The following is a 20950-nucleotide window of genomic DNA, read 5'->3' on the forward strand; positions in this document are numbered from 1 at the left end:
GGTGCAAAACTATTGTTTCTTGAGAAAATCTAGTCTCTTCTTCTTCATAGCTCTACAGAACTGCTTTCTATGTAACAACACAACAGTCATTTTCTACCCTTTGCTTGTGCATGTGGAAAACAGACGTCACTAACTAGAGTGGATAATATGCAAGAACATGTTTTATCCATCATTTTCATGTTACCACCTTGAACTGCCTATGTTGTTGAAATACTGAAGCACTGCTAAATGCTTTATAATATATATATATATATATGCATGCTATAACATTTCAAGAGTTTCTTTATGGTTTTTCTCATACTTTTTAGGAAATCCAATTGTGACTATGCATACCATCTTAAAGAGTCTTCTTCATTTGCCATGAGATGATATATTCTGTATTTCCACTTGCTGAGACTAAATACTGAAAGACATGCCTGATCTAGCTACTGACTCAAACATGCCAATGTATAACCTTCACAAAATCCAGCATATTTTTGCCACATTTAATATTGGGAAAGAGAAATAGAGGCAGTTTCCAAAACTTTTCAATCAGCCTTTTCATAATAAGCTAATCCATGATTTTTAAGCTAAAAATATGGAATTTGATTCATATACACTTTCTTGAAAGTTTTTTTTTTTTTTTTTATGTTAAGAAAATATATACACTTAGCCTTACCTTAAAGTATGATATAAAGACCATTTAAGTAACAACTTTTCTTAAATGTATTCAACAGATCAAGCTAAAATGTGTGGGGATGCCTTTTATGTAAGCCTCCTTTCCCTCATATGAAACACTTTAAACAATGCACAATTAAGGGTCACTCCAAAGATCTTCCACTCATTTCCCCCTAGCATCAAACTACTCAAGGGAAGTTTCAGCTGAACAGTATTTTAAATGTCTCCTTGCCGCACTGGCACTATACAAGTACAAACATTTATGCCTTCTTCAGAATTCAAACTCAGACCCATTTTTTCAGTAACCAGCACCATTTATAACTATACTATTCAGGCAGGCAAAATTTAATACAGCAGATCTCCAATGATCCAGACTCAAATTTTCTAGATTGTTTGTCCCTCCTTTAGACCACATAAATTACTTCATTGCTAACTTTTTGAAATATTTTTAATTTCTTCATTGATCTAAATTAAATGAAAAGATAATAAAGTCTATATTCTTTTATGTAGATATTAAATTACTTTAAATAAATTTGTAGCATTAATAGCATAGAAAAGATGCGTAACTTATGAAAATTAATAGAAAATGAATTATGTATTGTACAGGACTACTATTTTTTTGCTAATTCTGTATCATTGCTGAGCCATAAAAAGTTTTCCTTTTCAGAGAAACTGATCAAAAATAGTTCCTGATGTTGCACAGAGGATTCAAAAAATAAGTTATAACTGTCACGATGGCTTAACGAAGCTGCACAACAACAATAAATTATGCAGAAAACAAACCTCAGATCTGTGTCTTGAAAAAATTTTATTGAAATAACACTAAGAGGGGCATTATTATTAATAGAGGCATCAAAACAAAATGAAATTATATGAAATGAAAATTGAAAATTCACTCAGAAGATGAAGTGCAGGAAAAATTACTTTACCAGTAAAAGATTCCAAATGTACTAAGATTCTGCATTAAAGTATAAGATGTACACAGCAAACACAGTATTGTGACCTTCAGCCATATTTGAATGGCATCAATAATTTGAATAGTGTAGGCCTTTATTGGTGGTGCTACTGGCAAAATAATTATACACAAAGTCACAGAGTGATAGTCTAAGAAATTACCAGGAGTTATTATCTGGATGCACAACAATTTTCCAATGATAAAAGGTACAAACAGCCATTCTATGATGGCTCAATGACTATGGTGAATGGCTCTATCATTAAAGAATCATACATTTAACTGAATGTTCAGATAATTCTTTATAGAAGCTGAATTATTATGCTGAAAAATAATATGATGTATCTTGGATTGCAGAGTGTACTGCGAGTGTATTGCAGAGTACTTCAAAACAAAATTTTTATCATTCCCAATAATCAAATGTAAATTATTTCTTGAATCTCCTTGTCTTTAATTCTCTCTTTATGCAAGGAATTTTTTATCATACAATATCCAGCATAAATGCTATATGAGCTTTTCGGTGTAAATCAGCTTATTTTTAGCCGAAAGGGGCATTAGACTCAAAGGGCTATTAGTCTGAAAATGGCATTTTGCGTCATTTCCCTTTCTGCATTGGTTCACTTTTCAAACTGTTGCCACTAAATATTATCACCATGTATTATATTTAAATCATGTAAATAATGAAGAATCTGCATGAATATTTCTCGGATTGAGAAAAAACAACGGTACCTAGAGCCATCCAATTTTGAATAACGTAGTTCTCCAACTATACATGTGAGCCCGAATTTTGAATAGGTTTTGTTATCTATTTCAAATTTTGTAAAACTTGAACGAACTTTTGATTAACAAACTCAATGATTTCAAAATGAGAAATGGCAACACCATACAGAAAAACACTTTCATCTCCAGCATGCGAGACTGTGTATCAGAAATTCTAAAGATATGTTGTTTTGCTGTTTTTAATATTTATATAAATAGTTTGCACATAAAATAAAATATTTTTTAACATAAGCATTTTTAATGGTATAGAAATATTTGTCGAAATAATTATAATAATATTTGTAGAAATAATATAAAATAAAGGAAAAAATAACATTGTTTTACTTGCTTTTCATTAATACCTATAGCAAAAAGGCCAATAATCTAGATTTTTTGAATTTTCAAAAGAGCTGTAGTTCCAGTTAGTCTGGTTATTTTTTAATACTACTTTATAAATAAAACTCTGATTTCTTGCTAGAATTACTATAAATATAAAGTAAAATAAAATAGTCAAGTGCTAAAAAATATTACCTGCTTCTGATTTAGAGTTAAGAAGCATTTTCACAGCAGGCGTATCAAAAAGTTCATTAAAATCTTTTTCATAATTATCACCCATGTCTTCATCAAACTGTAAATTCTCAAAATCTAATCCCATGTATGTATCTGTATCTTCACATGGATCATTTGATGGTTTAACAGCTTCACAATCAGCATGAGAATCAACATTTTCTCTTAAAGGAGATTTATTTTGAGGAGAATTAATACTTTCATTACCTGAATCCACAGATATTATAGAACTTCGTTCTGATAAACTAGATGCATTTGAATTCTTCCTGTTTCTTTTCTGCTCATGAGTATCTGAGGAGAAAATAACAAACTGTCATTGTTAAAGAAATGCAAAAAGAATGAAAAAGAAAATACAATTCTCTATCAGTTTCCTTAACTTGTATATAACAGTTACAACTGAACTTGATAGCATACACATAAAAATTAGTATGCATATGGGAAGCATAACAATTTTCTAAGCTTATTTTTATTGATATCTTACAAATGGAAGCATAACAATTAAGCTTAATAAAGAAACATTTTATTAAAATAATTATAAATTTTCTATTGCAATGAAATCTTTCAATTAAATGCTTAACACAAGGGTTTTGCCCTTAAATATCTGTTGTTATAAAAGCATTTCACATCTAAATATATCTCCTGAATAGCTGATTGTAGACTCTAAGTACCAAGTTAAAAAAACAAGTAAAAGAAATGGATAAAAAATAAAAATAAGTCTTCAAATGGCAATTCTGACATTGCAAAACTTTTTTTAGTAAAAATATATTTGTATACAAACCTAATATGATAAAGGTGTAATTAAGAAAAACATTTTTCTAAACAGTCAAACAAACAACAAGAATACTAAAATAAAAACCTTCCTGATACAATCAAAATGACTTGAATTATCATTAACTAATAGTTACAGCAGCTAAGTAAATTAATGCTAAGAATAGATACAATGTTAAATTTTCAGAGGGAAATTTCTGAGAAATAACTTTTAGAAGCTCTAGTTTAAAATTACCATTAGCAGAAATGCTAAAATGTCATGTTTTGTAATGAGTAAAATTCAATTGATATGACACCAAAGAGACATTTTTTTCTGGAAGGAGGGAGAATGGACATGAAAATTATCAATGTCATATGATGTCATTTTTAAGCATTGACTTTTATTATGCACAAGATTTTCTTGTACAAGATCTTTCACAGATACGGAATGACACTTACTCATTGGAACTTTCTTCATAGTCAGCCTGTATTAAAATTTAAACTTTACATATTTTTACGGATAAGAATTGAAGCTTAAAAAACTGCAATAGTTTCAATGCCTATGTTACTGGATTCTTATTTTAAATTGGAACAACTATCATTAACCATTAAAGTGATAAGTATCACTTTTAAGTATCATTATTTCTTAAGTATGTTTCAATTCATCTTATGTATGATAGTTAAAAAAAATGGTACATGAGGTTAAAGACAGTATAACATTAACCTCATGTACCATTTTTTTTAACTATCATACATAAGATGAACTGAAAGATACTTCAGAAATAATGGCAAAAACAGTACAATCAGTAAAATGTTGTGATCAGTTATAATATGATACATTTTTTCAAACTGTTTTGACTGCTAATTCTTCATTATCAGACAAAATACTACTTGCAAAATGCAAAATACTACTAAAAGACAAAATACTGATTATAAATTTTTCTGTAGTATAGAACAATTACACTTCTGGACTTGAGATTTTTTTACTATCGGTTTTACAATTATTATCATTTAAAATTTTACTAATTTATTTATTTTAATTTTAGCAGCCAAAGCATGCTTGGTTAAGAATTATACTTCTTATTCAAAGTCGCATCTCTGAGTATTTGATAATTTTCATACAAGTGCTTTCCCTGTATACATGGAATGCACTCATGAATATTTTAAAATGTGCAAATGTATTTCTTTTGATTCTGATAGGGACTATAAAATTCAAGCAAAAAAATATAATTTAAAAATTAGGAGACTTTAAAGGGAAAAACAAAAAGGTAGACGTGGGCAGGACACCAGAATTTCACCATTAATTACATAGATATAAACCCACCACACAAGCTATCTAACCCCACCCCAATTTTGATATACAACACCCAAGGGGCAGATCTGCTGGGTCATTAAATTTGGCCTGCCTTATTCTGTATAGCCTTTATTACTAATAATTTGCTATCTTTTTTTTCACCCTATAAGGAATTGTTTACACTATCACATGTTAGCCCGCGTAGGGCTCCAGCCCAAGAAACCTGTGCTTCATGGCCTGCAGCCACCTAAGAAGGCAGATGATCTGCATGCCTCCCATTTCATTCCCCCCTACCACCAAACCACTCACGATAACTAGATTCACCAGCATTTTAAGGGCCCTCACGCTGCTCAGATACCTATACTCTTACAAAATCCATGCTTTCTCTTGGATTTGACCGAGGTAAAGCGATTTGGCAGTTTTAATTTGAAATCTGTACTGTCTTCCTGTTCCACATAAAAGTAAAATCTGGTACTTCATGGATATATCGGCACTTATCAAAACAGAGGAATTGTTGTGTTTTAGGTTTTACAAGAAACAGATGATTACCTACACAAACAAACTTCCACCAAGGGAAAAAATAACTTTCCAAATGGTAGTTCGTTAAGTGAAAGAGCAAAAAATCAATACAATTTCAAATGCCAAAAATAGTAGTTAAGAATGGTACAAATAAAAAATAAAATCTATATTTAGAGATTTTACATGACCTGAATGTCATCGTTTGTAAACAGTTTTAATGAAATGTGAAAATGCAAAGTAAAGTATCTCAGTACTGTTTCTTTACGCTTTTTTACTTCTTGCACTGCATATATTTGCTGAAGTAGAAACCAAATAAATATGAAACTTATTAATGATAATACTTTATGCTCCACAAAACTAAATATTTGCATCAAACACCAAGGAATTAAGTGTTCATTTCTACACCATTCAAAGCTACTTATATAACTTAATTTTCCAAATTCTATTACTTACTATAACTTAATTTCCCAAATTCTATTACTTACTATAACTTAATTTTCCAAATAACTGAAAAAATATCAAATTCATTTAGCCATCTTACTAAATTTCTAAATGTAAATGCGAAGGAATTTTAGCACAAAGACGATATCACTTTTAAAAAGAGATCTTTTTTTTTTTTTTTTTTTTTTTTTTTTTGGCTTAAAAAAAAGGCTGAAGATGATTTTTCTCTTTCATACAAAAAGATGATTCATCAAACTGCTTCAGAATCCAAAAAATAGATTCAAAAATCATTCTGCCTTTGTTCCATCCAATGGCAGAAAAAACAGAAAATTTTTTAACTTGATAAGATGCATACTTGCTATGCAAGCATGAAAATGCTCTAACTGAAAAAAATGTCAGATTAAACTTAAAACTCATATGCAAATTGCTATTATGAGAAAATGGAAATAAAATAATTTTGAATTCAGATGTAAAGAAGAGCCCAGTGGAAGGATTGCTATAATGATGTAACATCGGAGGGTGTGGGGGGGGATAAAAACTAACATTTGCTTTTTGCTTTGGATTATTACCATTTTAATCATTTTTTTTTTAACTCAAAGGTCATAAGAATCCAAAATGTTTTACATTAAAAAATTAATCTTTCTGTAATTATGAATTGAATTACAAAACTCAGTGCAAAAACATAAAAGACATACTTCGAATTTCGTCTGTGTTAGCAAACTGATATAGCCCTTTGTTGACATCCAAACACTTAAAATATGCAGAACTTTTCAAAGCTCCTTTGAAGCCTTGCACTGCTCTAGAGTAATCAACAGGTCCTCCATATCGACGTTTCTTTCTATGATTCCAGGCCTAAAAATCAGAAATCATCAAAACTGCATAACAATACATTGAACAAAAGATATCAGTCATATACTGAAATACATGCAAACATATTTTTAAGAATGGGTTACATATGAGAATCAAGTTTTTTACATGCTTTTATTTTCTCTTCAAAAATGGTTTTGCTTACAACATTCCTGATGAAAAATAAAGTACATACATATTAACCCGTCAATTCTGAAAGTTGGCCATTCAGAACAAGAAAGTTGGCAGAGATCTGGCTAATTGCTCCTGCAGAATTCTGAAGGAATTCATGCTTCTTTATTTAATAAGCAATTAAGCATTCAATGCACTTTCCGAGCTTCGTAAAAATGCTTTTGTCGATTTCTACTGCACTGTTAGGCACTCCTATTTTAAAGAAAGCACTGTTTCAAATACTATGAGTACTAACTCTATTATTAGGTAGCTTTTCAATCTGTTACTGTTTCGTCAACCATATTCAGCTGATGATATCATGCCCATTAAATACACACTTTTACTGATGGCAGGATCCCATAGTTTTAAAAATGATTCACCGCTGGCTATTCCGTAAAAGATGCATTCCAAATTTTAATCATTTTTTTTTTTTAATTCTGGAGAAAAGTATAGTAATAATAGTTAATTTAAATCCTCCTTTACAGAAACAAAATGTGGCTTATTGAGAATCAATCAGGTTTACACTTAAAAAAAGCACAGATATTGCACATCATGCTTATCTATAACTGGCACTAAATTAAGGTGCTTTAGGAAAATTTCATGATCTATAGGTAAATAAATACAGCCTTAATATATAAAACTCAGAATAAGCTGTGACTTCACTTGGCCACAAATAACGATTATTATTATGCAGTAAACATATTTCGATTGTTTGAGTATTGCTAAGCATAACAGTGCTATTTTCCTACTTGATGTCATGATCTTAAAGAGGATTTTCTGTGAGAAACTGATCTATATTTATGTTGCACACCAGGATAAAATAATAGTTTATGCAGGTAGCCCATTCAAACGCACACAGAATATGGAGGAAATTTCTCTAATTTGGATAGATTAAGATTAATAGTCATATAATATAGTGACAAATTATAAACAGAAAGTAATAATTAAGACACAACAACATGCCCAATAAATACTAATTCAGAAGTCAAACAACAAAAATCAGCGTTATATTTACAAAATTTCACAGGACTAGTTTCGATGGTTTTACCGAACCACCATCCTCAGCTGCAAAACCGCAAATGAACAAGATAAGAAATAATGATTAGATAAGATAAGAAAGCCTGGACAAGAATAAGCAAGTGGTGCCATCTGTTGGTGAAACCAGAACTAAAACATAATTTCTTTAAAGGCCGAAGGCAAACTTGGATTGGAATTAGGATCGTTAACTAGAACAGAGATTTTTATGAATGTGAAATGCCTCTAGAAAATCCAGTTCTCCAATGGAAGAAGTATTTTGAATAATTTTGGCAGCAGAAAAATTGAAAGTGTGATTTTCGGACCAACAATGTTGAGCAACAGAAGACTTCTGTGTTCCCTTTTTTCTAACATATGCCTCATGTTCCTTGATGAGAAATTTTAAGGCTCTCTTAGTTTGGCCAATGTAAATTAAACCACACTGGCAAGGAATCCTGTAAATACCCCAGGAATTCATATCCGGAATGGGGTCCTTGAGTATGGAACCCATTGTTGGTCCGAAAATCACACTTTCAATTTTTCTGCTGCCAAAATTATTCAAAAAACTTCTTCCATTGGAGAACTGGATTTTCTAGAGGCATTTCACATTCATAAAAATCTTTCTGTTCTAGTTAACGATCCTAATTCCAATCCAAATTTGCCTTCGGCCTTTAAAGAAATTATGTTTTAGTTCTGGTTTCACCAACAGATGGCACCACTTGCTTATTCTCGTCCAGGCTTTCTTATCTTATCTAATCATTATTTCCTGTCTTTTTCATTTGCGGTTTTGCAGCTGAGGATGGTGGTTCGGTAAAACCATCGAAACTAGTCCTGTGAAAATTTTGTAAATATAACGCTGATTTTTGTTTTTTGACTTCTGATATTTAATAATATGTATAAAGTAATAATTTAAAAATTAAATTTCCTATGTGTTTGAATACCTTCTGATATCCTCATTAATAGCGCTTCCTCATTAAGCTGAAATTATAAAATAATAAGGTTGCGCTTTTAACTTTTAAACTATTTATTTATAATCTTAGCATATTATAGAATACAGAAAACTGCAATACCAGCATAGTTCTATTTTTATACGTATACAAAATTGTTATGATTACAACTACATATCTATGATATACAAACTATTGCTTACAACTTTGCCAATTCCTGAAATAAAGGCACAGGCACATTGACATAAAGTTCCACATGTGGGAAATCTCAGTTGAGAAATCGGAGAAAAGGGAAAAGGAAGAAAAAAGAGGGTGACCAAAAAGCCAAAAGAGAAAATCTTACAAATATATAAAATATATATATATATAAAATGAAATAAAAAAAAAGTTGTTTATTATCATTAGAATACTATTCTGATTTCATAACACCCTTTTAAAAGATAATTGTTGAAAGTGTTATGAACTCAAAACTCCAAAACTGAAAAACCTCACAATTTCAGATACAAATAAATCATTAGTTTGAGTACATAATTAAACAATTTATTTTAAAATCTTGGCACCCCTTGCCAGTTTCAATATTTAATGAGGATATCAGAAGGTTCTTTCTTTCTAATTCAAAAGTCAGAAATTCATTCTTAAATATATGACACAGATTCTACAGAACACTTTCAATTTTCATGCTTTCAAAGTGATATTTTTGCTAAAATAAAACAATGAAAAAACAGTATTCTATTTATAGCCGATAGCAAATATTTTCTATGCAGTTCAAGTTAATAAAAAAATGCGTTTCATTCATTTTTATGCATCTCATTCACATACTACATATATGAAATTTGATTATTTACATTTATTTATTATTATACAAGGAGGTTAGGTTATTTGAATATAACAAAGCACATCAGGGCTTTCTACCTAAAGGGAGGAATCTCTTTGTGGAGAACTTACCCAGGAAAACTGGCTTTAAGTACATGGCAACCAACAATGCAGAAACAAACATTCATGTTCTACATGAAACCAACTACGAAAGCAGCCTGTTTGGCTGGGTCGAACTCCCATTATTCAGCAGTCTTAACCACTGGTGAAGCTAATTATTATACAAATAAAACGCAAATGTGTATTGGGTGTTTATAAAATTATGTATATAAATTTGTATACATTTCACTTAATTTTCATTTTTCAAAAGATAACTTCCATTAATCCACAGTTCCAGATTCAAAATTCTGTTTTTGGTTCCATTTTTAGTATACATGTGGGTAACAGCCAACTCATGAATGTTTAAGTATATGTGCATTTACATGATTTCTCTTTAACTAGCATTTTATTGAACAATAGCCACCGATTGTAAAATTTTAAATATTAACAATACAGATATTTGTTTTTCACATAAAAGTTGCTTGTTACAAAATGCTTCTTTTTATTATTATTTATGAATAGAACAGTACCTTGAACCATAAAGACAGATAAAATACGCTATTAGCCAAGTCTCCACCAAGACGTGAGGATGCAGGAAATCAGAAACAGTACCTTAATAAAATTATTATAAACAAAAATAATTGCATCAAATTTATCATTTGTACATTTTCATTAAAAATTAATTATTCTAAAAAAATAATGTTGATTTTCAATGAAACCGCTTACAGCTCTAGCTTAACTCAAACAAAATATTGCAACTCGAAGTTTCGGTCATAACACAGAGCATGAATTTATATGGAATTATCTTTTTCTGTATGTGCTCTTTTAGTGTAACTGGTAGAATATCTGGCAAGCAATAACAAGGTCTATGGTACAAACCTTGGTAAGGTCATATTTGACTTATTCCATTCTCTGGCTCCAAACAACTAATTCCTCTACAATTTAATAAAATTTTTAGATATTCAGTTTAAGATTATGCCCTCTGCACCTTTGGCAAGAAATTAAAAATTTAGCACATAATACGTCACTTATATTACAATAAAGCAATTTAAAAACAGAGGTGTTGAACGCATAAAAGTGACCAAAAAACTCAATGAGAAGATTTAAAATCGAAATAAATTAATTGTTTATAATATTGCTTTTCTTTGGTTGTTTTTATATGTGACTGATTGAGGAAGTTAAAAAATTCTTTTTTCATTATATGGTCAAGTTTCCATCTCGCTGACAAAGTTTAAGAAGTGTTTGGTAAGATATATTAATGCAATCACGAGTTTGGATATTACCAAATAGTACCTAGAATCAGTGCCTCCAAAGTGATTTAACAACATATGGAAATGTATCATATGGAAATGGTTTGGATTATGTGATTACGTCAAAGCCTCGAGGGGTATTTGCCTAATGATGGCTTCATAGAGGACTTTCTAAGGGAAATTGGCTCGTTACACATGGGAAAAATCACAAAAACGTCCATGCAGCCAGCCTGTTCATGGTATTCGAAGCTCAGACCAAAATACTAGTGTTCAGCGACTTTAACCACTCTTCCGCTGGTAGGTTATCATATGGAAATGAAACAGGAATTGGTTGGGACCAAAAAATCTGACCCAGTAGTACAGTAACTTGCTATCTAGGTGATCAGGTAATGAGATTCTATAAATGTAGGGAAGTTGCCTAAAACAGATCCTGAAAGAAGTACAAAGTTGGAGATGAATTAACTTGAAGTCTGTAGTTATTCCAGAAGTTACACTGCTTGCGCCCCTTTCCTGTTCATGCAGCCAGCCTGTTCATGGTATTCGAAGCTCAGACCAAAATACTAGTGTTCAGCGACTTTAACCACTCTGCCGCTGGTAGGTTATCATATGGAAATGAAACAGGAATTGGTTGGGACCAAAAAATCTGACCCAGTAGTAAAGTAACCTGCTATCTAGGTGATCAGCTAATGAGATTCTATAAATGTAGGGAAGTTGCCTAAAACAGATCCTGAAAGAAGTACAAAGTTGGAGATGAATTAACTTGAAGTCTGTAGTTATTCCAGAAGTTACACTGCTTGCGCTCCTTTCCTGTTCACTTTCCATATCAACATGCTTAGGTGTATCCGGTTTTCATGCACAAGAAAAGCATGCGAACAATGATGTAATACCACAGATTGTAAAGAAAATAGAATAAAGGAAACTATATAAGAATGTGATTCAAATTTACATTTTATAATATAAAACATTAAAATTTAACGAAGTTTTATTTTACATTTTAAAAAAAAAACTTACCTTTAAAAGTTCTTCATCAGCAGAACTCAAATCTTTTGTCTTTGTTGGAAACTGCACACTAAAAATACCCTTACTTATGCTCTTTAAATTTTTGCTAAACATGTTCTTTTCTAATGCACTCATTAAAAATTTCTTTAATTCAGATTCAGACTTTCCCATTTTTTAAAAACTCTGTAAAGAAAAGTATACAATAAATCCATAAAATTTAAATATTAATGTAATGAAATTAATATGCTTGTATCACATTTAGTTGATTATCCAAAACTTATTAATATATACAAATGTTATATATAATGTTTTACCATATGGGACTTTAAAAATTACAGTCAGCTAAAATATATTGTTTGGCATAAACACAAAATTTTGCAGGAAAGAAATAATATATTTATATTTCTAATGGCAGATTACAAAGACAACTGTAGGCAGACAAGCAAAGATGAAAGAGAACAGCAAAACTAAAAAACAGTCCACAGTATAACCTGTGGACTTTTTGAACAAGTATAATCTTTCCTAGTCTACAAAAATCTTAAATGTATTTTGTGTATCACCCCCCCCCCCAATATCTCTCCCAGAGAGATCCAGTATTAAGTGTAGGGCAACAACTCATATGTGAGGCACCCATTTCCTTGTGAAGGCTGCACAGTTTATAAATTTAGTTTGAGATAATGTTTATTCAATGCAGATTTTACAAGACAGTCATGGCCAGTAACAAGATGAAAGACGGTTTTTACGGACCATAAAGCAGTGTCAAAAATTATGTTAATCCATATTTCATGACTGTTCCCTTCAGCAACGTCGGCTGATCTTTGGAATATGATAACAGGTAGTTTGGCGACATTTTGGAGGCGATAAAGGTTACTACCTAGGACTTTGGGAATAATGTGAGAAGTACTCAGTTCCGATTACGCATTATTTTGTGTGAGGGAAATGAGAGATCATGAGATTTGTCATGTGACATTAATGGACGAATCACTGTTCTTTATCGGAAAAGGATATAAATTTGTAAAAATATCTGCTGTACAGCATTAGTTTCATTCTATGTTCTGTGAAACAGTGTTGTTTAATATTTGGATCCCCTGACCCTATATAAAGTAAATCCGAAATTTTGATTGCGTTTATGTGTAATTGAAAAGAATTGCTTAATTGTGGATAAGTATGAATTTCCAACATGTGGGTATGAAATGAGATTGTGTGAAAGGAAGGATATTACAGATAAGTTTGAATGGCGGTGCAAGAAATCTGATGAAAATGGACATTTTGTGATCCGCCATGCACTCAAGATTCTGTAGAAGATTAGGCAAGCTAGTATTTTTAATTATTTGAGGATATTCTTTTTATGCATTGTTCTAAATGTAAGGAGTAAATAAATTAATATGGTATTATTGGAAAATTGTTATTAGCAATGATTTAGTTTAAAATAATTAGGATTTTAAGCTAATTTTTATTAATTTAATGTATGTGCTTATTTATATTTTAAGTAGTGTTTTTTAATTTAATTATATTTTAATTTAATGATCGTGATTTTGAGAGTTATATGTTTGTAGTATTTTGGAATATGAGTAGAAGTAAATGTGCATGGAAAGAATTTAAGTATTTGACACTAAGTATTTGGAACCATTTTTAATGTTTGCGTTAGGAATTGGTAGGTGAGGTTTATAATAGATAATTTAGGGGGAAAAGTTTTTGGATATTTTATTTATTTTATACGTGCAAATGTTCATCCTTGGAAAGGGTATATACTTTTTCGCGATCAGGTAATTTCATATATGTCCTTTTTACTGAATTTAAAGATTCACAAAATTTGCATACATTTTCGTGAAATTTTTCTAATTTATGAGAAAAAAGCAGTGTACATGGATATAGTGAAGAGTGTGCGCAATGCCATTTTTGTGCAATTCTGGGATGTTTTTTTAAGTAAAAATAAGTCGACGTGTACATGGTTTAATTATATTTTAATTAAATGATAGTTATTTTGTGAATTATATGTTCGTAGCAATTTGGTATATGTTTGAGTGGAAGTAAACGTGCATGGAAATAATTTAAATATTTGACACTAAGTATTTGTAACCATTTTTAATGTTTTGTTATGAATTTGTTGGTGACGTTTATGATAGATAATTTAGAGGTAAAAGTTTTTGGATATTTTATTTATATTATACGTGAAAATGTTCATCCTTGGATAGGGTATATAATTTTTCGCGATCAGGTAATTTCAACTATGTGCTTTTTACCGAGTTTAAAGATTCACAAAATTTTCCTGCATTTTCGTGCAAATTTTTGTAATTTATGAGAAATAGCAGAATAGCAGTTTAGATGGATAAAGTCAAGAGTGTGCACAATGCCATTTTTGTGCAATTCTGGGATGTTTTTTTAAGTAAAAATAAGTCGACATGTACATGGTTACTGTGTATGTGCGATTTTGAAAAACGCGGCAAGGAGTTTGTGATTCTGCACTTTTTCCCAATATTGCGGTTAATATTTGTCATGATTAAGCAGTTTTGTTCCATAAAATTTCTAGCATAAGTGTAATTCGGCTAGTAGATTGTTGGAAAAAGTGTTGAGTAAATAAAAAGAAAAGAAACATGTCTTTACTTCGTGAAGACAAAATGGCGGCGAAGAAAAAAACAGAGGGTTGCTGTAGCAGAGTTGGTCGCCAAAGTTTTGCCAAAAAATCGCCAAGTTACCATAATCCAAAGATCAACCGCAACTTCTTTCCAAAAAGCTTCCCAGTACTATAATTTTTTATTACACTTTCCGCAGTGTAAAAAAGGATGTGGTTCTCAGTTATTTGGAGAATATCAGCTCCTTTATTACATATATTTTATTACATATATAATGGGTATAAGATGTAAACATATTTCTTATTTGCATGTAACACACAACATTTTACATTTATGCCCAGACTTTTTTTTTTCTTTTTTTGAAGAGTTATATACTGAAAAAAAGTATTTCACAGAAGTTGAAGACAAAGGTTGTTTCTAAAAGACGATTTCTCAAATAAGACTTTAAAATATACAGTCAAAAGTCGTTAATTCGGACACCCATAATTCGGAATGATCTATAATCCGGACCTCAAAACTAAAAACTTTCTGCGCATGCGCCGCGTTGACACATGCGCATAGGCGTTTACGCGTGCGCGTAAGACCTTTTACGACTGCGCATATGAGTGTGCGCAAGTGCAGAATACGTTTTCGCGTGCGCGTTTTATGTATAATGGACGTATAAGCTAAAATTATCTAATTATCTATTTCAGTTAATGTTGATGATTGCGTTGTTCCTTAATTTTCGAATTGGATCCGGCTTATTATTTTTTGCAGACTGTAAGAGCAATTTTATAAAAGTAAGCTTAAACTTTCGATTATATCAAATAGAATTTCCGATATATATTTGTTAATATGTAAAGGATCTAAAGCGAAAGTATGTTTTGAAATCCGAAATCTGTTTATCAATTTCACGCTGCTCGGCGGGGGGAACGCCGCGCGGCGGGCGCGTAATGAATTGGAAGTTGATCTGTCAACACTATCCTTATCTTCAGGGCAGATGTTTTTATTTTATTTGGCTTATAATTCCTTACCAAATGTAGTATTTCATCTCGATATGCTCCGTCTTTGATATGATTTAAAACAAGTTCCTCGTCATTATAATTCGTTTCCGATAGCGAAGAAAAGTAACAGAGGTTATTGAAAACGAAAAAATTTCGATTGACAAATTAGTCGGTGTTCTTGACACAGCAATTATAGGACTTGAACAGCGGAACTTTGTAACTGAACAAGAAATTATGTCTGTTTAATAGAATTAAAGAGAAAGTATTATCACATGAAACGAAGCAAAACTTAAACAACTTACATTGAAAGAAATGTTTATTTAAGTAAACAAATAAATATTAAGCTTTTTCTTTTTGCAAATTTTGATACCCTTTAGATCATAATTGTTCTTTATTTCATAAATTACGGTTTCATATTTTTAATTTTAGAATTTCTGCATGCCATCTTACGAGATTTAAACTGATGATCTATAATCCGGAAAAATCGATAATCCGGAATCGCCGAAGTCCCGACGAGTCCGGATTAACGACTTTTGACTGTACCGTATATACCCACGTATAAGTCGAGATATTTTGGACAAAAAAAAAGACTTCAAAGTGGGGGGGTCGACTTATACACGGGGCCATAAAAAATTAAAAGAATCGGAAGTTCAAAAATTTCTTTATTTATAATGCAGTTGTTTTCCTCCCACACTCAAATTGGATGACTTATCAAATAAGTCACTTACTTGAAGTAATTTCATGACTTAAATTATGTGACGAACTAATCACAGAGTTTCATACTTTAACTAGAGTAAGTTTCGATAAAACGCACGTTTAAGTCTTTATAATAGTTATTGTTCATTCATGAAATACTTTTGTTAACAGGCGTACACGTCAAAATTTAAAAAAATTGCGGTACAACTCTAATATACGCCCTAATTTCACCAAATGTGGTGATATGTGTTCTGCGCTGATTTTTGGCACGATTGCATGTTATATGGCAACCCTGTTGACGTTGAAAAATCTTTCACTGGAGCTCGTTGGTTCGCCTCTGTGTCTGAGAAGATGGGAGGGAAAGATAAAATGGTAGTTGTTGAATTGAAGTTCGGCAAAAGGAAATATGATTGTGGCTATCCTGTTGAGGGGTAGTGGGTATTTGAAACTGTGGAAAGAGGGTCAGGGAGATTATTTTTAATGGCAGTGCCTGATAGAAGTAGGGATTTGTGATTTTATTTATTTGTGAACCATAGTATAAATTTTCTGGATAGTGTGTCTGGCTGTCATGTAAATACGATAGTGATTACGTGGCGGCATGTTAAAGGCGGTATGAAATTTATATTTCTGCTATTCGAAAACGCATTAATTCATGGTAAGTGCATTTTATTTTATCCTTGTTCTTATTTTGTAGAATGTTATGTTCATTGGTTCTTTAGTATGAATTTCTGTCGTTATTGTTGTTTTTTTTAAATTGTTTGAAATTTATTTTAGTTTATTTTGTTGTTTAGTGTCTAGACTGTACAATTCGTATATGTTTTTTAAAGTTGAAACAGAACGCTGTGTACATGGTATTATTTGAAATTTATTGTTGTTATGTTATTTTATTAAAGCGAGGAGTGCGTAGATCGTAGATTCCTTCCTTGCCTAAATTGTGCAATTCGTAGAATTTTTTTTAAGTTTAAACAGGATGCTGTGTACATGGTATTCTTTGAAATTTATTGATGTTACGTTAATTTATTAAAGCAAGGTCTGCGTAGTTTGTAGATTCTTTCGTTGCCTACATTGTGCAATTTGTAGATTTTTTTTTAAGTTAAAACATGTCACTGTGTACATGGATTCTTGTCAAATATTTTTGGTTAGAAACTTTACATTTTTGCTATCTAAATTTTTTGCTTTTATTTCGGATTTTTAGCTAAATTGTGTGTTCAAAACGTAGTTTTTGCATGTGCGAAAACTGCGTTTTTGGAGACATTTTAGGCTAAAAGTTCAAAATGTAGACAAAAAATTTAGATAGTAATATGGCAGCGTGAAGTTTCTCGCCAAAAATATTTGGCGAGAAATTTGGCGATTTGAGGGCACATATCAGAGTAGTTCCAAAATTGCCCATGCAATAACTAAACAGTTTTGAATATTTATTTTAACTTTTAAAAAGGGGAAATGCAGATAGATTTTACGTACGCGAATCTTTTCCGGAACAAATTCTAGAATTTCCGGAACAAACTCTAGAAGAAGGATTTTGATTTTGTTTATTTACCAAGGTATTTTGTATTGTATATTTACTTTTTTTTTCCTCAGATGATTTTGAATAAATGTAGTACTTAAAAAAATTTTTTTCAAAGTTTCTCGATCGATTTCGGAAGTGGGGGTCAACTTATACGCGGGTTTCTTAATTTCTACGAATTTTTTTATGTCGAAGTGGGAGGGTCGACTTATACGTGGGTATATATGGTAAATCAAAGCAATTAATAATATGTTGATACACAATGATTGTCTTCTTTTGATTAAACGCTAGATATTCTACAAGTTTCACGTTATATTTAAAGTGAGGAAGCTTACCATAAATCAAAGAATTTACCTAAAGCAGACAGCATAAGAAATCAGTTTTACATAACATTCCAAAATAGCAGATATGAGATATTTCCACCACTTTTGAAATGAGGTAGCATTTAACCTTAAATTGGTACTAATTCAGAGAAACATTGAAAACTACTCTTATACACGCCGATGGTTGGTGACAAATTTCTTGCCAATCCATGGCATATTACTATCTAAATTTTTTGTCTACATTTTGAACTAAAATGTCTGAAAAAAAAAAAAAAAAACATGTTAAAAAAATGTCATTTATTATAAAATCTGAAAGCTTTCAGTTTTTTTAAAATTCTTTTTATTTATTTTTGTTCACTTTTCCTGCAGAGTTATGGCACTTAGGTCTCGGCTAGGACTAGGGACATACATAAATGTTATGTAATTTGAAGAAATTTATTAATTGTTTGCTTAACTAATAATTAATATTAACAGCAGTTTCATATTTTTACATTAGTAAACAAGTGGCTTATCTTGTCTCAGTAATTTTTTTAAAATAGATATTCATTCAGGTGATAACAATCATAGCTCTGTTACAGTGAATCACTAATGCTGGTTGATGTATAACATTTCTCAAATTTAGATTTGTAATCTAAAATTTATGATCATATGAGTGATCCTTTTTAATTTATTTACCATTTTACAGACATAAAATGATAAAGTCTACCTTTAATACATCATCTGGATGCAACCTCTTTAATGTATTGAAATTGCCCCATGCCTCTGGGTGTTGAAGGTTTTAGTTTGCACTTTTTGTTTCTCTTTCTTTTACTTTTAGTTTCAAAAGTATCCTGTTTCATAACATGGAAAGTTGTGACATATTCAAGACTGGATATCATGGTAAGAGAAAGGAGAAACAATTTTGCTTGTAGAAAAAATATATTGTGCTTCAGAAGATACCTAGTGACATCTTCGCAGCTTTTTTTAATAGCCATAGATGTAGCATGCTCAATACAGAATCTTGATACCATTGAGTAAGTCTATTAAAATTTCTAGAAATTAAGAAAGCTAAGTTGATCACAATTATAATAAACATATGCTTAATTTTTACAGCTTTCTAGTACTTAAGACTTTTGTGTTGCCTTTGTTTGAAAGATATCCTGAATTTCTGGTCATGCAAATTGCAGTAAATTTTTTAATTGTAAATACTAATTTTCATAGTTGGCTAATCTTTGGAATATGGTAACAGGTAGTTTGGTGACATTTCGGTAAGGCGATAAAGGTTACTAGCTAGGACTTTAGCAGTGTACATGGATAAAGTCAAGAGCGTGCACAATGCCATTTTTGTGCAATTCTGTGATTTTTTTTAAGTGAAAATAGGTCGATGTGTACATGGATGATACCGTGTATGTGCAATTCTTAAAAACGCGACAAGCAGTGGGCGATTCTGCACTTTCTCTCAATTTCGCACCTAATCTTCTTCATGATTAAGCACTTTTGTTCCATAAAAGTTCTAGCATAAGCGTAATTCGGCTAGCAGATTGTTGGAAAAAAATGTTGAGTAAAAAGAAAAGAAAAAAAAAAAAAAAGCCCTTACTTTGTGAAAACAAAATGGCGTCCAAAAAAAATAGCAGGTTGCTGTAGCAGGGTTGGTCGCCACATTTTCGCCAAAAAATCGCCAAGTTACCATAATCTAAAGATTAACCTCATAGTTTTGTGAATAATGAAAGCAATTAAAGTTTCAATTTTGTTATTTTTATTCCAACTAGCAAAATTATAGAGTGGATGAGAATTTCTGGTGAAGCTAGTCATAATATTAAATACAATTGTAGCAGAAGTATAGATTCCTGAAAATTCTTGAATTTTACTAATCAATTATTAGGCATGCAATGTTTGAAGATTTTGTTCTGCCTGAGTAAACTGCCTGACTAGATATGTAGAATTTTATGAGGATAGATAGCATGTGCAATATTGATGTTGATTACAGATGAAATTGAAGAGACAGAAAAAGAAAAGAAATAAAAAACGAAGAGTGATATGAAATATGATACGAAAAAGTGCTTTTAATGAAGATTGTGTGAAAAAGAAGTAGACTCCTTGTTACGTATGATCTATTTAATGTTACAGTTACATCCATATGCATTACGATTGTAACAGCTTGCATATATTTTAGAAACTTCCTATTAAAGATCTCAACTTAGGTAAGAATATTAGCAAGGTAATCTTGCGTATAATAAAACAGTCATTTATTTCATCAGGGATTATGAGAAATTACTTTGAGTACCTTACTGGATGAGTGGCAAAATAGCAATAAGAATAAATGCATGTCCTCCAGCGAAATAAGAAAACAAGTTCTTGACATTTCCAAAATGACTTTCAAGAAGAGTAAGACATTAAGTCATATTTGAAAGAGTTAGCATATATGCTGGAGTTATAATTTTATTGTCTGCAACATGATGCAATAATATAAGCTGCTGACCAATATCTTTTATTTTCAAAAGATGTACATCTGTTTCTTATTTAGCACTATGAAGTATGGCAAAGTTATAGTTGTCAGACTACTTTATTTCATGACAATCTCAACAAAAAATTCCTTCCCCACTCCTTTTTTAAGTGTGGCTTGCATGTATTAAAGAATTTATTTCTCTTTTCCTATACTGAAACTATTTGCACAAACGTGAATTAATTTCGTTCTTTTAATTTTCACCATAATTTTTTTTAATATACATAAGTGTTTTATCTTCCTTAACGGCAGCAAAATCGAAATTTAGTGAATGTCAGACATGAGTCTAGATTTGACATGTAATCATTCAACAG

General features: G+C 31.0%; 2 protein-coding genes across 2 annotated transcripts in view; one reads left to right on the forward strand and one right to left on the reverse strand.

Annotated features, from left to right (window-relative positions):
- Window positions 1-20950, reverse strand: part of LOC118192006 (uncharacterized) — a 31094-nt gene that overhangs the window by 8336 nt on the left and 1808 nt on the right. The window contains exons 2-4 of the mRNA XM_035362880.2: window positions 12088-12258; window positions 6632-6788; window positions 2900-3226 (exon numbers count right to left, since the gene is read on the reverse strand). Of these exons, the coding sequence (XP_035218771.1) occupies window positions 2900-3226; window positions 6632-6788; window positions 12088-12246 (643 nt within the window). The 5' untranslated portion in view covers window positions 12247-12258. The remainder of the gene's footprint in view (window positions 1-2899; window positions 3227-6631; window positions 6789-12087; window positions 12259-20950) is intronic.
- Window positions 19020-20950, forward strand: part of LOC118183152 (transmembrane channel-like protein 5) — a 442419-nt gene continuing 440488 nt past the window's right edge. Inside the window, exon 1 of the mRNA XM_085811141.1 lies at window positions 19020-19167. The gene's annotated coding sequence lies outside the window, so the exon portion shown is untranslated. The remainder of the gene's footprint in view (window positions 19168-20950) is intronic.

The sequence above is a fragment of the Stegodyphus dumicola genome, chromosome 2 (genome assembly GCF_044657685.1).
Source record: "Stegodyphus dumicola isolate Sdum_Otavi_A_Nest chromosome 2, ASM4465768v1".
Taxonomy (NCBI): domain Eukaryota; kingdom Metazoa; phylum Arthropoda; class Arachnida; order Araneae; family Eresidae; genus Stegodyphus; species Stegodyphus dumicola.